General features: G+C 36.8%; 1 protein-coding gene and 1 long non-coding RNA gene across 14 annotated transcripts in view; one reads left to right on the top strand and one right to left on the bottom strand.

The window, feature by feature from the left end:
• The window catches only part of LOC309604882 (serine/threonine-protein kinase MRCK alpha), a 319353-nt gene that overhangs the window by 176362 nt on the left and 125962 nt on the right, over window positions 1-17029 (top strand). For all 13 annotated transcript variants that reach the window (XM_082339881.1, XM_082339883.1, XM_082339890.1 and 10 more), the window contains exon 11: window positions 7040-7162. In XM_082339881.1, the coding sequence (XP_082196007.1) occupies window positions 7040-7162 (123 nt within the window). The remainder of the gene's footprint in view (window positions 1-7039; window positions 7163-17029) is intronic.
• LOC309605637 overlaps window positions 1-17029 on the bottom strand; it is a 90694-nt gene that overhangs the window by 45817 nt on the left and 27848 nt on the right. The window lies entirely within an intron of this gene.

The following is a 17029-nucleotide window of genomic DNA, read 5'->3' as shown; positions in this document are numbered from 1 at the left end:
CTGTGTTGGGTCTTCGTTTCTGTGCGAGGGCTTTCTCCAGTTGCAGCAAGTGGGGGCCACTCTTCATCACAGCATGCGGGCCTCTCACTATCGCAGCCTCTCTTGTTGCGGAGCACAGGCTCCAGATGCGCAGGCTCAGTAGTTGTGGTTCACGGGCCCAGTTGCTCCACGGCATGTGGGATCCTCCCAGACCAGGGCTCGAACCCGTGTCCCCTGCATTGGCAGGCAGATTCTCAACCACTGTGCCACCAGGGAAGCCCCCTAGTTCCTTTTTTTTTAAACTGCTGTTTAGTGTTACATTGTATACAAATACTAAAAAAATTTATCCAATGTCTGAATTTGTTCTGACTTTTATTTAAAAAGATACAACAGATTGGGTGGCTTATAAACAACAGAAATTTATTTCTCCCAGTTCTGGAGGCTGGAAGTCCAAGATCAAAGTGCCAACATGGTCAAGTGAGGATTCATAGCCAGCGCCTTCTTGCTGTGTCCTCACCTGGTGGAAAGGGCTAGGGATCCCTGTGGGTTTTCTTTTATAAGGCATTAATCCCATTCATGAGGGCTCCGCCCTTATAACTGTAACTTAAACACCTCCCAAGACCTCGCCTCCTAATAACATCATCTTTGGGGTCAGAATTTCAACATATGAATTTGGTGGGGGACACAGGTATTCAGACCGTATCATCTAAGCTGTTGTTGTTGAACATTTATTTCCAGATATAGACTACTGTAAACATAGCTTCTGTGAATATTGTTATATATTTCTCTTGATGGTCATATCTACTTATTTCTCTTGGATATCTACCTAGGAGTAGGATTTCTGGGTCATGGGATAGCGTATTTTCAGCTTTAGAAAATATTGCCAAAGAGTTTTCAAAAGTGATTGCATCAATAGTTTCACTAATAATGTATGAGTTTCACTTGCTATATATTCCCATCAGAACTTGATATTGTCAGCTTTTTAAATTTTAGCCATTCTGGTATTTGTATAGTGGAGTTTTGCTATGATTTTAAATTTATATTTCTCTAATAAGTAATATTTACTGTTCATTTGGATATTCAGTCTTCTGTAGATTCTTGGCCTTTTTTCTCATTAGGTCTTCACATGTCTTTTAAATCATTTTTATTTTTCCACTTCACAAACAATATAAGACCCTTATAACAGCGCTTTAGGTTGTTGTTGTTTTATAGTTTACCTCTATCTGTGTTGTAAACCTTTCAATACACTTATTTTATTCTTGCTTTAAATATTTATTACTCATTAATTTTTAAAATATCTTTTTATTTACCCACATATTTACTCTTTTTGTGTTCTTTATTTCTTTCTAGTGATCCATGTATCCATCCAGAATCATTTTTCTTTAGTCTGCAAAACTTCCTTTAGTGTTTCTTATGATTGTGTGTATTATAACTAAATCTCTCCGTTTTTGTTTGCCTGAGATGTCTTTATTTTGCCTTCATCTTTGAAGAATATTTGCTGGGTTAGAATTCTAGCTTGGCAGTTTTTTCTTTCAGTGCCCTATAGATATTATTTCATTGTTTTCTGACTTCCATCATCTTTGAGAAGCCAGCCAGCTATTAATCTTGGTCTCTTGAATGTATCTTTTCTTCCTCCCCTCTGGTTGCTTTTAAGTATTTCTCCTTAACTTCACTTTCAAACAGTTTGGCTATGATCTACCTGGGTGTAGTTTTCTTTGTATTAATGTAAAATCCTGTTGGGGATTTACTGAGCTTCTGAAATCTTGATTGATATCTTTCATCAATTTTGGAAAGTTCTAAGCATAATCTCTGTAGATATTTCTTTTGCCCCATTCACTATCTCTTCTTCTTCTGGGACTCCAATTACATATGTCTTAGACTGTGTCCCACATTCATTTTATGTTCAGTCCTGCTTCTTCCATTCTTAGGTTTTTTTTGTGCTTAATTTGGATATTCTCTACTCACTTGCCTTCAGGTTCATTTGTCTTGTCGTCTGCTGCATCTGTTCTGATGTTAAGCCCATTCAATGAGTCTTAATTTCAAATATTGTCTCTTTTAGTTCAGGAATAATCATTTGATTCATTCTTATAGTTTTCAGTTCTGCATTGAAATTTCCCACTGTTTTGTCTTTTTTCCCCTATGTTTTCTTTAACATATTGATAATATTTATTTTAAAGTCTTGTCGGCTAATTATAACACCTGAACCATCTGCATGTGTCTCTATTTCTGTTTTTTCTTCTGATTATTGATCACACCTTCCTGCTTTTCTAAATGTCTCAATTTTTGTTGTATGACAAATATCATGAATAAAAATAACATAGAGAATGATGTTATTATGTTATTTTCACTTCAGAGAGGGTTTTCCCTTTTTTTTTGTCCAATCAGGAATTGAACTAGGACAAGGCTGGGTTGCAGTTTTAATTAGATTCAGCCTACTTCTGGTTTGAAGTGTCATGAAGGAAAACTAGCTGGAACCTGGTTTGGACTTACTCTATTAACTGTGAGAGATTTATTCTGACCTTCAGACTCTTGCCCCATGCCACTTTCAAATTTGGCAAATGTTTAGATGGACCATGTGTTTGAAATAGGCTCTTTTCCTCAAGCAAGACTTTGTCTCTGAAATACTCCAATACTGTAGGAGATTTTGGTCTGACTTTTAGAAGCTCCTTAACTTCCCATGCAGTCTCCAGATACAGCAAATATACCATGAGGAAAATACCACCGCATATTTAGGGATCCTGAAGTTTCCCAATTGTTGCACCAGCCCACCCATTCTCCAGAATTTGTCATTTTTTTTCCAGCGTACTATCCCTCAATTCATGTGCTCACAGAATTGGATAAGATTCTGAGGTAAGAGGCAGCTGTCATGGTCTTTTCATCTCACAATGGCTCATCCCTCTCTGGTTTATTTTACTTAGTTCTCTTTGCTTTCCCAGATACATGGATGTTTGTAAAAATAAGTTTTTTTCAAATTATATAGTGTATTTTTACTTTTTGCAGCAGGGGTGATAGAGCAATGACCTGTTACTTCTTACTTCATCCTATTCTGAATGAGAAGTTCCTATGTCCCATGTTTTAACTTCTTTAACCTGTTCTTAGAGAGTGTCATTACATGCAGTTGGTGTCATTTGCCCAAAACAAACCCAGAAAATATTAGATCGTTGCCTTTTGGTACTAACACCTGTTTCATTTCATACAATGGCATAGGTGAACATTTAAGCTGATTCATCTATTTGTTAGCTACTTGTTGAGCGCCAGTTAGGCAGGAATTGTTCTGCACATGACTGGGGATATAATAATGAACAGAAAAAGAAAAAAATACCTGCCCTCTCAATGCTCACATTCCACTTTGAGGAAACAGATGATAAATCAAATACAAAGCAGGGTCATCAGCTGAGAATAAGGAAGGTAGAGAATGTATTAGTTTTGGGGGATATTTTTGGTTTTTTTTCCCTATTAGATTTTTGACAAGAAAAAGAGAAGATGTGAAATGGTAAGTTTAGAGAAGAGAGAAGAGTGAATGGACTAGGGAAATATTTTAGGATTGCCAGTGTTGATTGAAAAAAAAAATGCACAATGTGTGAGTTGTGAGTCAAGTTTTACTTGGGGTAAAATGAGAACTATAGCCCGGGAGACAGCATTTCAGATAGCTCTGAGAATCTGCTCCGAAGAGGTAGGGGGGAAGGTATTATATATGATTTTAGTGAAGGGGGGTACGTGCAGTGAAGCACACACTTGGGCAGAGGCTTGCTGCTAGTCACAAGGAGCAGATGTGATGGTTAATGATTTTAGTGCTTTTCTAGATGTGAGAAGATGCAAGAATTGGGCTCATAAAATTTTGTCCTGAAAATATCTGTCCTGAAAATTATCTGAAGACCTGCTCTGCCAGTTTTTCCCAGAGCACAGAGTGCCTCATTCTTGATCTCCACCCTGATCTCCTCTCAGGGGGTGTTGAAGGTCAGCGGCTGCTAGAGGCAGATGGCAAGTGCCAGTTTTTAGTTGGCATCAGGCATCGCCAAACTATTTAGACATGAATTTTGAATGGTTGGGCTTTCTTCTGTCACTTTCAGCTATTAAGGTGAAAGCACAGAGTAGAAGGAGAATAGGATTTAGGTAAGACTGGGGCCTTCTAGCCTAAGTACAGTGGAGGAGAGAAGAGCAAAGAAATCCAAGGTGTGTATGCAAAGCAGTAGTAGTGATGGACCAAGGAATCTAACCTGGATAAATAAGGAAGAAAAGAGAAAAGGAAATAGTGTTAGGAACAGTGGATTGGCACTCTTGGTGGGGATGAAAAATTACTGAAGTGGTCCCTAGAGTAAGTTAAACTGTAAATATAAGAGATAGAGAGTATTTACTTGAAATCAAGATGTTGGAGGCTACATAGTTATTAATAATGACAGCCTGTACAGTAGCATTTCTCAGTAGGTGAACTGCAAGCATTTGGGACAGGGTAATTCTTTGATGTGAGAGACTGTTTCACATTCTGTAAGATACTGAGCTTACTTGGTCCCCAGACAGTAAAAGTCCATAGCAGTCTCCTAGGAGCCCACCCCAACCTCCGTTCCCCACCTCCCCACCCCCGCACACATACACATTTCTAAGTAAGGTCAGAGCCACAGGTCTAGGGCATGACCAGTAGATTTGGTGGTTGTGCTGGAGAGACGTCTACCAGCTAGGTTGTTTTAGGCGGCAAGTAATCGAATTCTTAAATAATACAGCTTTCTTACCTCACTTAAGAAATCAGAAGTTCACAGTTTCCGTGCTCTTATCAGGGTTAGCTTCTCTGTGATTTTCTTGGCTTTTCCCTCATGATTCCACATTACTATCAAAGTTCCAGACTTCATGACTTCACACATCCAAAGACCAAAAGAAAAAAGGAAGTTTCATTTCCTTTCATACATGTCTCACTTAATGGGACCTCTCAAGGTGACATCCATTCTAACTAGGTCACGTACCTAATTCTTAACCAGTCCTGGCAATGTAGAATGAGATCGGCATGACTGATGGAAGCCGTCTTCCTTTTGGCTGAGCCTACCTTGCCTAAGCACACTGTAGCCTGATACCTGAATTTGGTGCACAAGCAGGAAGAGATGGGTAGCTGCTGGGTAAACAGCCTCAACAGGGTCTGCATAGGAGGTTTGTGTGCCTGTGAAGCCAGCTGGATAGATCGTCTCTTTTGTTGTTAAAGTCACTAAGAATAATAATACAAAGAGTTGTAATGGAAGGAAGGGCAGTGGATAACTGTAATAAACAGGTAATGGGTTATACGGTAGGTCCTTGTTGGTTACCCATTTTAAATATAGCAGTGGGTACATATCCGTCCCAAACTGTATTACACGGGGAACTCTGCCTCATATTCTGTAGAAATCTAACTGGGAAAAGAATTTGAAAAAGAATACATACATGTATATGTATAACTGAATCACTTTGTTGTACACCTGAAACTAATACAACGTTGTTAATGAACTATACTCCAATATAAAATAAAAAGTTAAAAAAAAAAAAGCCAAGTAATGGGCATTTTAGCAGACGTGAGATTTATAGGGAGGACAGAGGTGACAAAGAGGAGCAAGGATACCTATCCCACCTCCATACCCTGCAGTGTGTGGGGTGTAGAAGGAAAAAAGCTACTAATGTCCAGTGGATATTTTTATTCTCCCCATTTTCTACTCCCAACTTAGATGTCTTTAAAAAAAAGAAGGATATTCTTTTAAGAATAATAAATACAGAAAGTACCAGTTTTCAACATGTTTTGAACCCAAAGAAAAAGAAAATGTGTAAGAAATACTTTTTGGATGTAGAAGATCATGATTGAATGCACAATATGGTATATCTTACATCTTTAATTCAAATTAACAAATATTTATTGACCACCATGCATATGAATATCATGATACTGTTCTCTGTACAGATGATGAAGGTAAGTTAGAAAATCTCCATCCTCTGAAGGTCACAGTCCCTTGGAGTTTTAAATATATATATAAATAATATAAATATAAGTTATGTAAAGCAATATATAAATAATATTAGTAATCTAAAGCAGTCAGTAATGATTTGTACTAACAAAAACTTATGGTGAGGTAGAGATTTACTATTTGGGGTCCCTCTATAAGCTAGCAGAGTAACTGTTTTAGGACCATTTCTTTTTTTTCCACATCTTTTAATGGTATCTGGGAATGAGCTTCACTAGATTTAATGTTTCTTTAGTACCTTGCATCTTCTAATTAGAACCACAAGTTAAATGAATAATCCCTATTTTAACTAAGTTGATGAGCCAAGTCATCAATAGGTGGGCCTCAATGTTCATATATAAAATTTGGAAGGCCAACACTTATACATATTCTATATTAACATCTCTAAACCTCTCTTCATACACCAGACTGTTTTTCATACATCATCTGACATACGTTTTTGGGTTATCACATGATGGCATTTTTTTTTTTAATTTTATTATTATTTATTTATTTATTTATTATTTTTGGCTGTGTTGGGTCTTCGTTTCTGTGCGAGGGCTTTCTCTAGTTGCGGCAAGTGGGGGCCACTCTTCATCACGGTGCGTGGGCCTCTCACTGTCACGGCCTCTCTTGTTGCGGAGCACAGGCTCCAGACGTGCAGGCTCAGTAGCTGTGGCCCACGGGCCTAGTTGCTCCGTGGCATGTGGGATCTTCCCAGACCAGGGCTCGAACCCGTGTCGCCTGCATCGGCAGGCAGATTCTCAACCACTGCGCCACCAGGGAAGCCCACATGATGGCATTTTATGCTAGGATGGAATGGGGCTGAATAGTTGACTCACTGGCAGAATGTACCAACAGTATTTAAAACTGAAAACCTCACATATTAGAAGGTAGACTGTTTCCTACATATAATTTTAACAACATGCAGTGGAGTTTTGTGGTTTAATTTTAATGTGTTTACATGCTTTTTGTCAGTAGGTATATGCTTCGATCAGTACAATTAAATAAGGATTTCTCTAGAAAGAAATATATTGCTCTTAGTTTTTAAAATTTAAGAATATGAGCGTATTTTTCATTCTTTCTTTTATTCTTTTTTTTTTTTAAAGAGTCAACACAGACTGTCCAGGCTCTGCAGTATTCAACTGCTGATGGTCCACTAACAGCAAGTAAAGATTTAGAAATAAAAAACTTAAAAGAAGAAATTGAAAAACTAAGGAAACAACTAAGAGGTAAATTTCTGTGATTCATTACTAATTCTGTTTAGTAGATATTTTAAAATGTTTTATTCACGCACGAAACATTTATTGAGTACCTGTTATGTGTTACATGATGTGAGCTATGTGCCAGTGAGGGAAAAGCAAATAAGAATGGTTCTGCTCTCAAGGAGCTCATGTTTTGGTCTTGGAAAAAGATAAACAAATAGTTTTTTGCAGTACATGTGAAAAGGCCAAAAGAAAAATAAACATAGGTACATAGAGAGTACACAGGAGGAGCACTTAACCCAGAATTAAGTGAAAAAAGGTGACTTTTTGGAGGACCTATTCATTTGGGATATTTGTCTGGCAAAGCATTTATATGAGTAGTTCATTTCTCAGTGTAGGTTAATTAAAATTAATTTTGACAATTGTTGATATGCCTATTATATCCATTCATTCATTTATTCCATTCATTCAACAAATATTTATTGAGTAGCTACTATGTACTAGGTGTTGTTTTATGCTCTTGGGATGCAGTACTAAACAAAATGATAAAAATCTTTGTCCTTGCTGGGGTGGAGGGCAAACAACAGACATTAAACAATAACTATGTAACTTTGTAAATGATACAGTATGTTAGAAGGTGATAAGTGCTTAAAAATAGAACAGAATAAGGAGAATGGGTCAAAAGTGTAAGATGAGGTGTTTCGTAATTTTAAATAGGGTGATCCATGTGAGAAAAATATTGAAGGAGTTAAGGGGCCTAGCCATGCAGTTAAATGGGAAACACATGCTACAAGCAGACGGATCAGCCCGTGCAAAGGCCCTACTGTCAAAATGTGCCTCGTGAGTTCAAATAAAACATAGAAGGACAGCAAGGCTAGAGCAGAAGGAGCAAGCAGGTGGAATGGATGGACATGCGGGTAGAGAAATCAACAGGTGGAGAGGGCTCATTGCCTGCTCAGTGGAGTCCTACTGACTGTTAGGTCTTTGGTTTGTTCTGTGAGTGAAATGGGAGCCTTCTGCAGGGTTTAGAGGCATCACATGATCTCAGTAAGTGTAAGGGGAGAGAGAGAGAGAAGGTACTATTTTAGCTAGAATAGTGAGACCTCTCTAGAAAAGTAGTTTTAGGCCAAAATAAGTGAAGAAAAGAAGGATCTGACCCAGTGTCTTTTACAAAAAGGATTATTTAAAATGCAATATTAAGACACCTGGAGATTTTAAATTTGAGCATAATTTATGCCGTTCTACTTTTTTAAGTGGCTGTCCTCCTAATAAACATCTCTTTGTCAAATTTCTGGAACTTTATCTTTTTAAAACTAGGTTAGATTAGGAATATGATAAGTAGAATCATTTACTTTGCTTTGATATCAACACTAAAACATTATCAGTGGCACTGAATGCATTTGAGTTTTTTGGCACTGAAAAAGCAGTGAGACACAAGACACAACTAGGATGTTTAGTGATCCATATCACTTCAAAGAGGTGATATGGATTTGGAAAAACCTATTTACATAAGTCTATCTCACTTATATGTTCTAGGAGGGATTTTTGGTTTTTTGTTTTGTTTGTTTGTTTTTAAGATTCCTTGGGATTTTCTGTGCTGACCATCATGCATCTGCAAATAGGAACAGTTTTCTTTTGCCCTTTCTGATCTGAATGTTTTGGGTTTTTTTCCCCTTATTTCACTGGCTAGAACTTGCAGCACTTTGTTGAAGAAGAGTGTTGAGAACAGACATCCTGGTTTTCTTTCCTATCTTAGGGGGAAAGTATTAAGTCTTTCACCTTTAATTGTAATATTAGCTGTAGGCCTTTTATAGATATTCTCTTATCAATTTAGAAGCTCTCCTCTATTTCTGTGTTTCTAAGGGTTTTATCATGAATGGGTTTGAATTTTGTCAAATATTTTTTCTGCACTGATTGATATGAACATGTGTGTGTGTTTTTTTTTTTCTTTAGTTAACCTGTTAATATGGTGGATTAAATTGGTTGATTTTGAAATATTGAATCATTGGAATATGAACATCCCTGGTCATGGTGTATAATTATTTTTATATATTAATTCTATTTCCACTGTTTTGTTCAGGAATTTTCAATCTGTATACATGAGAGATACTGGTCTTTGTTGTATTTTTCTTTTTTTTTTTTGTATTGCCTTTGTCTGGGATTTTAGTTTGTTTTCTGGTTTTTTAATGAGATATGATTGACACGTAACATTATCTTAGTTTCAGGTGTACAACATAATGATTCAATATTTGTATATATTGTGAAATAGTCACCTTAGTAAGATTAGTTAACTTCCATCACCACATATAGTCATAAATTCTTTTTTCTCGTGATGAGGACTTGTAAGATCTATTCTCTTAGCAACTTTCAAATATACAATACAGTATTATTAACTGTAATAATAGCACCACGTTGTACATTACATCCCCAGTATTTATTTATTATATAACTGGAAGTTTGTACCTTTTGACCATCTTTCCTCCTTTAACCCACCCTGCACCCCTGTCTCTTGCAACCACCAGTCTTTTCTATATCTGTGAGTTCAGTTTGTTGTTATTGTTGTTTTTGTTTTAGATTCCACATGTAAGTGAGATCTTACTGTATTTGTCTTTCTCTTTCTGATTTATTTCACTTAGCACAGTGCCCTCAAGGTCCAATCCATATTGTCACATATGGCAAGATTTATTTTTGTGGCTGAAAAGTACTCTATTGTATATATACAATTCCAGAAGTGGAATGCTGGATCATATGGTAGTTCTATTTTTAATTTTTTGAGGACTCTCCATACTGTTTTCCATAGTAGCTGCACCAATTTACGTTCTCACTAATAGTACACAAGGGTTCCCTTTTTACCACATCTTTGCCAACACTTTTTATTTCTTATCTTCTGGATGAAAACCATATTAACAGGTACGAGATAATGTTTCATTGTGGTTTTGATTTACATTTCCTTGATAATTAGTGATGTTGAGCACCTTTTCATGTTGGCCGTTTATATGTCTTCTTTAGAAAAATGTCTATTCAGCTCCTCTGCCCATTTTTTGATAGGATTGTTTGTTTCTTTGCCATTGAGTTTATGAGTTCTTTGTATATTTTCTCTATCAACTTGTTGACCTTAAAAGTAAAAGTCAGTTATTTTACCAGAAAAAATGGGTTTATTTGAGAATTGCAGTTTGGGACAAGCAAGCCATGGCAAAAATCATAGGCAAGTTTAAAAAGTGAGGAACATTTTATAGAGAAAAATGAAGTTGGGAAAGGTTGTTTTGAATGAAAGCCCTTTGGAGAAAAGTGAGAGTTCAGGGTGAAGATGGTTTCTCATTGGCTTAGTTCCTGGGGTAGTTGATTTCTTATAGGAGATGTGATGTACTGTCTTTCCTGTTGGGGCCTGTAATTGATGATTCCGTTCTTGGTGTCTGTAATTGACAGTTCTTCCTGTAATTGATGAAGAGAGATACTGTGTGAGAGTTCCCCCTTCTGGCCTCCCAACTCCATTTTAGTGAGACTTCCCTTTATTAACTTTCACAAACACCTTGTCAAATATTTGATTTGCAAACACTTTCTCCCTTTCCATATGTTGCTTTCTAATTTTGTTTATGGTTTCCTCTGCTGTGCAGAAGCTTTTTAGTTTGATGTAATCCCATTTGTTGATTTTTGCTTTTGGCTGTGGTATCAGTGTAATGCTGGCCTCATAAAATGAGTTTGAGAGTATTCCCTTTTTTATTTTTTGCAAGAGTTTGAGAAGGAGTGATATAAATATCCTTATTCTTTTTTTAGTTGCTTGAAGTGTAAAGTTAGGTGTCTGAGGTTGTTTTTCTTTGTTTGTTTTGTTTTTTTACAGTAGGTGTTTATTGCCATGAACTTCCTTCTTAGAACTGCTTTTGCTGCATTCCAAAAGTTTGGGTATATTTTTTCCATTTTCATTTGTTTCAAGATTTTTTGAAATTTCTCTTTTAATTTCTTTTTGACCTGCTGGTTACTAATGTGATAATTTCCACATCTCTGTGAAATTTTCCAGTCTTTCCCTTTATTGGTTTCTAGTGTTATACCTTTGTGGTTGGAAAAGATCCTTGGTATGATTTCATTCTTTCTAAATTTGTTAAGACTTGTTTGGTAACCTAACTTGATGTATCCTGAAGAATGTTCCATGTGTGTTTGAGAAGAATGTATATTGTGCTGCTGTTGGATGGAATGTTTTGTATATATCTATTAGATCCATCTGGTCTAAAGTATAGGTTATGTCCAATGTTTCCTTATCAATTTTCTGTCTAGATAATGTATCCATTGTTGAAAGTAGAATATTGAAGTCCCTTACTATTATTGTGTTGTTGTCTATTTCTCCCTTCAGATATGTTGTATTTGCTTAATATATTTAGGCGCTACAGTGTTGGGGTCATAAAAATTTTTAACTGTTATGTCCTCTTGATGAATTGACCCCTTTATTATTATATAATAAACTTTTTTTTGTCTCTTGTTATTATTTTTGACTTAACCTCTCTTTTGTCTGATAAAAGTGTAGCTACCCTTATTCTGTTTTGGATTCCATTTGTATGGAATATCTTTTTCCATCCCTTAATTTTAAGCCTATGTGTGTCCTTAAAGCTGAAGTGAGTCTCATAGGCAGCATGTAATTGGGTATTGTTTTTTTAATCCATTCAGCCACTTGAGGTCTTTATTGGAAAATTTAATCCATTTATATTTAAAATAATTATTGAGTAGGTATGGATTTACTAATGTCGTCTTATTAATTGTTTTCTGGCTGTTTTACAGATCCTTTGTTCCTTTCTTCCTCTCTTACTGACTTCATTTGTGAATTGATGATTTTCCATAGTGGTGCTTTGATTTCCTTCTCTTTCGTGTATCTACTGAAGGTTTTTGCTTTGTGGTTACTGTGAGGCATACGTAAAATATCTTATAACAGTCTATTTTATGTTGATGACAATTGTTTATTCTTCCTGTTTATTATATAATTGTTTCAATTATTTCCTCTTCAGATGTTTTAGAAGCACATCAGACAAGGTTATAGTGTTTCCTTAAACCATGAAGTATAATTTAGAAAGCTTAAGGGGGGAAAAAATCTATTCTATTTACCCATATTTTTACATGATGCTCTTTCTTCCTTCCTGATACTACTGAGTTCCTTGTTTTGTTGTTTGCTTTGTGTTTAGAGAACTTACTTTAGCCATTTTTAAAAGGTAGGTCTGCTACCAACAAATTCTCTTCATTTTTCTTCATCTGAGAATGTCCTGATTTTCCCTTTATTCCTAAAGAATATTTTTGCTGGGCATAGGGGCCTGGATTGATAGTTCTTTTGTTTTAGCATCTGAAAAATACTGTGCTACTTCCTTTAAGTCTTCATGTTTTCTGAGGTGAAATTCACTGCTATTCTGAGTATTTTTTCCCTTACGCAAGAAGTTGTTTTTCTCTGGCTGCTTGCAAGTTTTTTCTTTAGTATTCTGATGTTTAATGGTGTGTTTTGGCATGGATTTCTTTGGGTTTATTCTGTTTGGTGTTTGTTCATCTTCTTGAATCTGTAGGACTATGTGTCTTGCCATATTTCGGAATTATTTTAGACCCTATTTTTCTAAGTACTTTTACAGACCTGCTTACTTTCTTTTCTCCTTCTGGGACTCTGATGATGCGAGTGTAAGATCTTTTGTAAATCATCACACAAGTCCCTGAGGCTCTGTTCATTTTTGTTTCCATTCTGTTTTTTCTTTCCTGTTATTCAGATTGGTTAATTTCTATTGTTAGACCTTCCAGTTCACAGATCCCTCTGATCCCTCCTTTGTGCTGCTGAATCTATCTACCAATATTTTTATTTTATTAATTTATAAAATTCCCATTTTCTTCTTCATTAATCTTCCATTTCTTTGCTGAGACTTTCTGTATCTTTGCTCAGGTCTTCTATTTATTCATTTGTTTCAGATCTGTTTATAATTGCTCATTGAAGCATTTTTATTATACTGTGTTAATATCTTGTCAGATTATTCTGACATCTCTGTTATTTTGGTGTCAGCATCTATTGATTTTCTTTTCTCATTCAAGTTGAGATTTTTCTAGTTCTTGGTAGGATGAGTGATGTTTGATGAATGACTCTGGATCTTATTTAAACCTTCCATTTTAGCTGGCTTTTCCTGACACCATTCCAGCAGTGGGAAGGGGATTGCCATCTCCTTACTGCCAGGTTGAGGTAGAAATCCAGTTTCCCCACTTGACCTTCCTTGACACCCAAGGAAGGGCTCCTTGTTATTCTTGGAAGGGAATGGGAGTTCCAGCCCCCTGACTGGTTTCCACTGACACTGTGGTAGAGGTGGCCTTCTTACTGCTGGGCAATGGTGAAAGTTCTTACTCTTTTCTGATACCACCCCAGTGGGGAGAAGGGGGAGATCCTCATTAATGCTGGGTGGAGATGGAAGTCCTGGTTCCCCATGTGGTCTCCACTGACACTGTGTGTGGGAAGGGGCTTGTTACCAGCCAAGGGGGTTGAAAATCCTGGCCCCCCTTCTCTAATTACCCTCGTGGTGTGTTTGGGCACTTCATTAAAACCTCATGTGATTGGAAATCTAGTTCCTCACTTGTCTTTCGCTGACACAGGTGGTCATCGGGCCACAATGTTTTCTGTGGTGTTTAACTTGAGCAGAATGGTTATTTTCTAAAACTTTTCTGTCTTGCTAGTTTGCCCCCTTCTTGGTTCTTTGGCTAGAAAGAGTAGCCTTTTGTTCAGGCTTTTGTTTTCTGCTTCTGTTGGCATTTCTGGGTTGCTGGCTTCTTCAGCTCTAAGTCTGTGAAATAAGAACCAAAAAGAAAACCCAGGGAACTTAACACTGTGTAGTTTCAATGTTCCTGACACACTGTGTCAGGTTCCATTGTCCCTGGCCAGTCATCCTTTTTCTCTCCAATTTCAGACTTCTTAGTTTATTTTACATATAATGTCCAGCTTTGAAAATATAAATCTGATCACATCACAGCTTCAACATACATACTTAAATGTTTTCAGAGGATCCCCGTTGCCTCTGGGATAAAATTAAAATTTCTCAATTCTGATTACAGGGTCCTTCATTATCTTGCATGTGTTTTCCTCTCTAGGTTTGTCTTTTGTTATTACTCCCTCACCCACTGATCCCAGCCATGGTGAACTACTTTTAGTTTCACCTAATCACCTCCAGGTTTTTCACATATTTGGTTGTTGATTTTTTATGTAGTCTTCTTTTTCTTCACCCCCATTTCATTCATTTTTTTCATCCATCCATCTGTCCATCCATCCATCCATCCATCCATCCATCTAAACATCTATTTGTTTCTTTCTTTCTTTCTGCTTGTTTGTTTGCTGGAAACACTCTTCACCTGGTAAATTTCTACTCCTCTATAAAACTTTTCACCACTGACACATTTTTAAAATTGCTTTACTTCCCTCGCCTTACCACTAGACTATAAGCTCCTTGAAAACAGGGACTTTGAGTATTTTATTCATTGAAATATCGAAGTGCCTATAATGATGCTTGGCACATAAAAACCCCTAAATCAATATTTGTTGATGAATGAGTGAATGAATGACTAAATGAAACCTCACTCTTGGAAATCTCTGACCACTTCCTAATGTATCTTCCTACGTTGTGTCTTTACAGGCAATTCCCAACACGCTCACATCTCTTACATACAAATAAATGGTCCCTGGCATCACCCTAATTGGGGAGATTGATTACCATTAAATTACTGGTTGAAATGCCCTTCCTTTACTTTATTCCTACCTTCTCCCTAAAGTCAGTGCTTATAGGATTACTCTACTCGTTATTTTTTATCATTTCCCAGAGATGGAATAGAATCAGTGAAAATAATGTTGTAAGAAAGGCTGTATCCCTCTTTTTAGTATTCTTCCTTCCCAAGCACTGTTTTCTTGATCATGTGTTAGTCCCAGTGATACTCTAGATTTTATTCCATCTCCTCAATATCATTCATTAATTCATTTTTAATCTTTTTTATTGTGGTAAAAAATACATAATATAAAAATGATCATTTTAACCATTTTAAAATGTACAGTTCAGTGACATTAAGCACATTCACAATGCTGTGCAATCCTCTCCACCATCCATCTCCACTTTACCCATTAAACAATAACTCCTATTCCTCCCACCCACTAGCCACTGGCATCCACCATTCTACTTTCTGTTTCTTAGAATTTGACTACTCTAGGAACCTCATATAAATGGAATCATAAAATATTTGTCCTTTTGTGACTGACTTCTTTCGCTTAGTGTAGTGTATTCAAGGTTCATCCATGTTATAGCATGTGTCAGAATTTCCTACCTTAATACAATATTCCTCAGTATGTATATACCATATTTTGTTTATCCATTTATTTATAAATGGACTCTTGGGTTGCTTCCACCTTTTGTTTATTGTGAATAAAACTGCTATGAACATGACTGTACAAATACCTGTTCAAGTCCCTGCTTTCTCTTCTTTTGGGTATATAATAAGAAGTAATTCTTGGGGCCTCCCTGGTGGCGCAGTGGTTGAGAGTCCGCCTGCCAATGCAGGGGACGCGGGTTCGAGCCCTGGTCTGGGAAGATCCCACATGCCGCGGAGCAGCTAGGCCCGTGAGCCACAATTACTGAGCCCGCGCGTCTGGAGCCTGTGCTCCGCAACAAGAGAGGCCGCGACAGTGACAGGCCCACGCATCGCAATGAAGAGTGGCCCCCGCTTGCCACAACTGGAGAAAGCCCTCGCACAGAAACGAAGACCCAACACAGCCATAAATAAATAAATTAATTTAAAAAATAAAATTAAAAAAAAAAAAAGAAGTAATTCTTATAAGAAGTAATAAGAAGGAATTCCTGAATTATATGTTAATTCTGTGTTTAATTTTTTAGGAATTGCCATACAATGCCTCAAGGGTTATGGTTTGCACCTCTGTGTACTGTCTGTGTCTCTCCAACTCTACACTGAAACCACCCTTTCTCTGTCTCCCTCTGTCCCCTTTCTCTCTCTTTCTGTCTCTGTCTCTTTCCCTCTCACACACACACAAACACACACACAATACTGTCCTACAGTATGTAAGTAAAGGAGAAAAATAGTGAATGGAGGGGAAGATAATAGGGGAATCTGTTTTCCTTCATCATGGTTAGAAGTAAAATCTCTTCACATCAGAAGAGTTATGGATTATTTGAGAAATAAGACCATAATGGAAAAGCTGTGACACTGCTCTTGTGTATCAGAGAGAGAGGTGCTTTGATTGTTCTGTCAACCACCTTCTGACTCCAGCCTCAGTCCCTCTGCAGTTTATCAGTGTTCCGCTGTGAGTGCCACTTTAGTCACGCCCTTCTCTTAATTCCTATATCATCCATATAACCTGCCACACAATTTGTATTTGATTTTCTGCTTTATGATTTAAAGAGTGTTACTCTTGTCTTCCTATCTCCTTCAAGACAGAGACCGTATTTCGTATTTCTCTTATATACCACACAGTGCAAAGAAAATTCCTGTGTATTGTGCCCTCATTAAATCCTTATTACTAACAGATTGAGTTTGAGGATTCTACTAGCAGCAGTGAGTTAAGAACCATTTTGTTGCTATGAGCTAACCTCACTTCCCTAGTACTGCTTTTCTATTTAATCACTAAAATAGTTTTTAATAACTTCATCTAAATGTTTTGGCTAGTCATGTTGTCATATATTTAATAGATATTTTTGATAGTCTTTGAGGATTTCTTTCAAAATTTTAATCGAATTTACTATTTGTTGTAGTGAATGTGAAAGCTCTTCTACCTGAGCCATTTTATAGTAGTTGGCCAAAGTTCAATACATTCTGAATTTTTCTTGATTTGGGGTGTTTATCTTTGGGGGATACAAAATTCTGTGTATTCCAAATTACAAGTGCTATACTTTTCTCCATATT

The sequence above is a fragment of the Balaenoptera borealis genome, assembly GCF_965194805.1.
Source record: "Balaenoptera borealis genome assembly, chromosome: 1".
In the NCBI taxonomy this organism is placed as follows: Eukaryota; Metazoa; Chordata; class Mammalia; order Artiodactyla; family Balaenopteridae; genus Balaenoptera; species Balaenoptera borealis.
The sequence above is the reverse complement of the archived record's forward strand: the minus strand, read 5'-3'. Positions and strand labels throughout refer to the sequence as shown.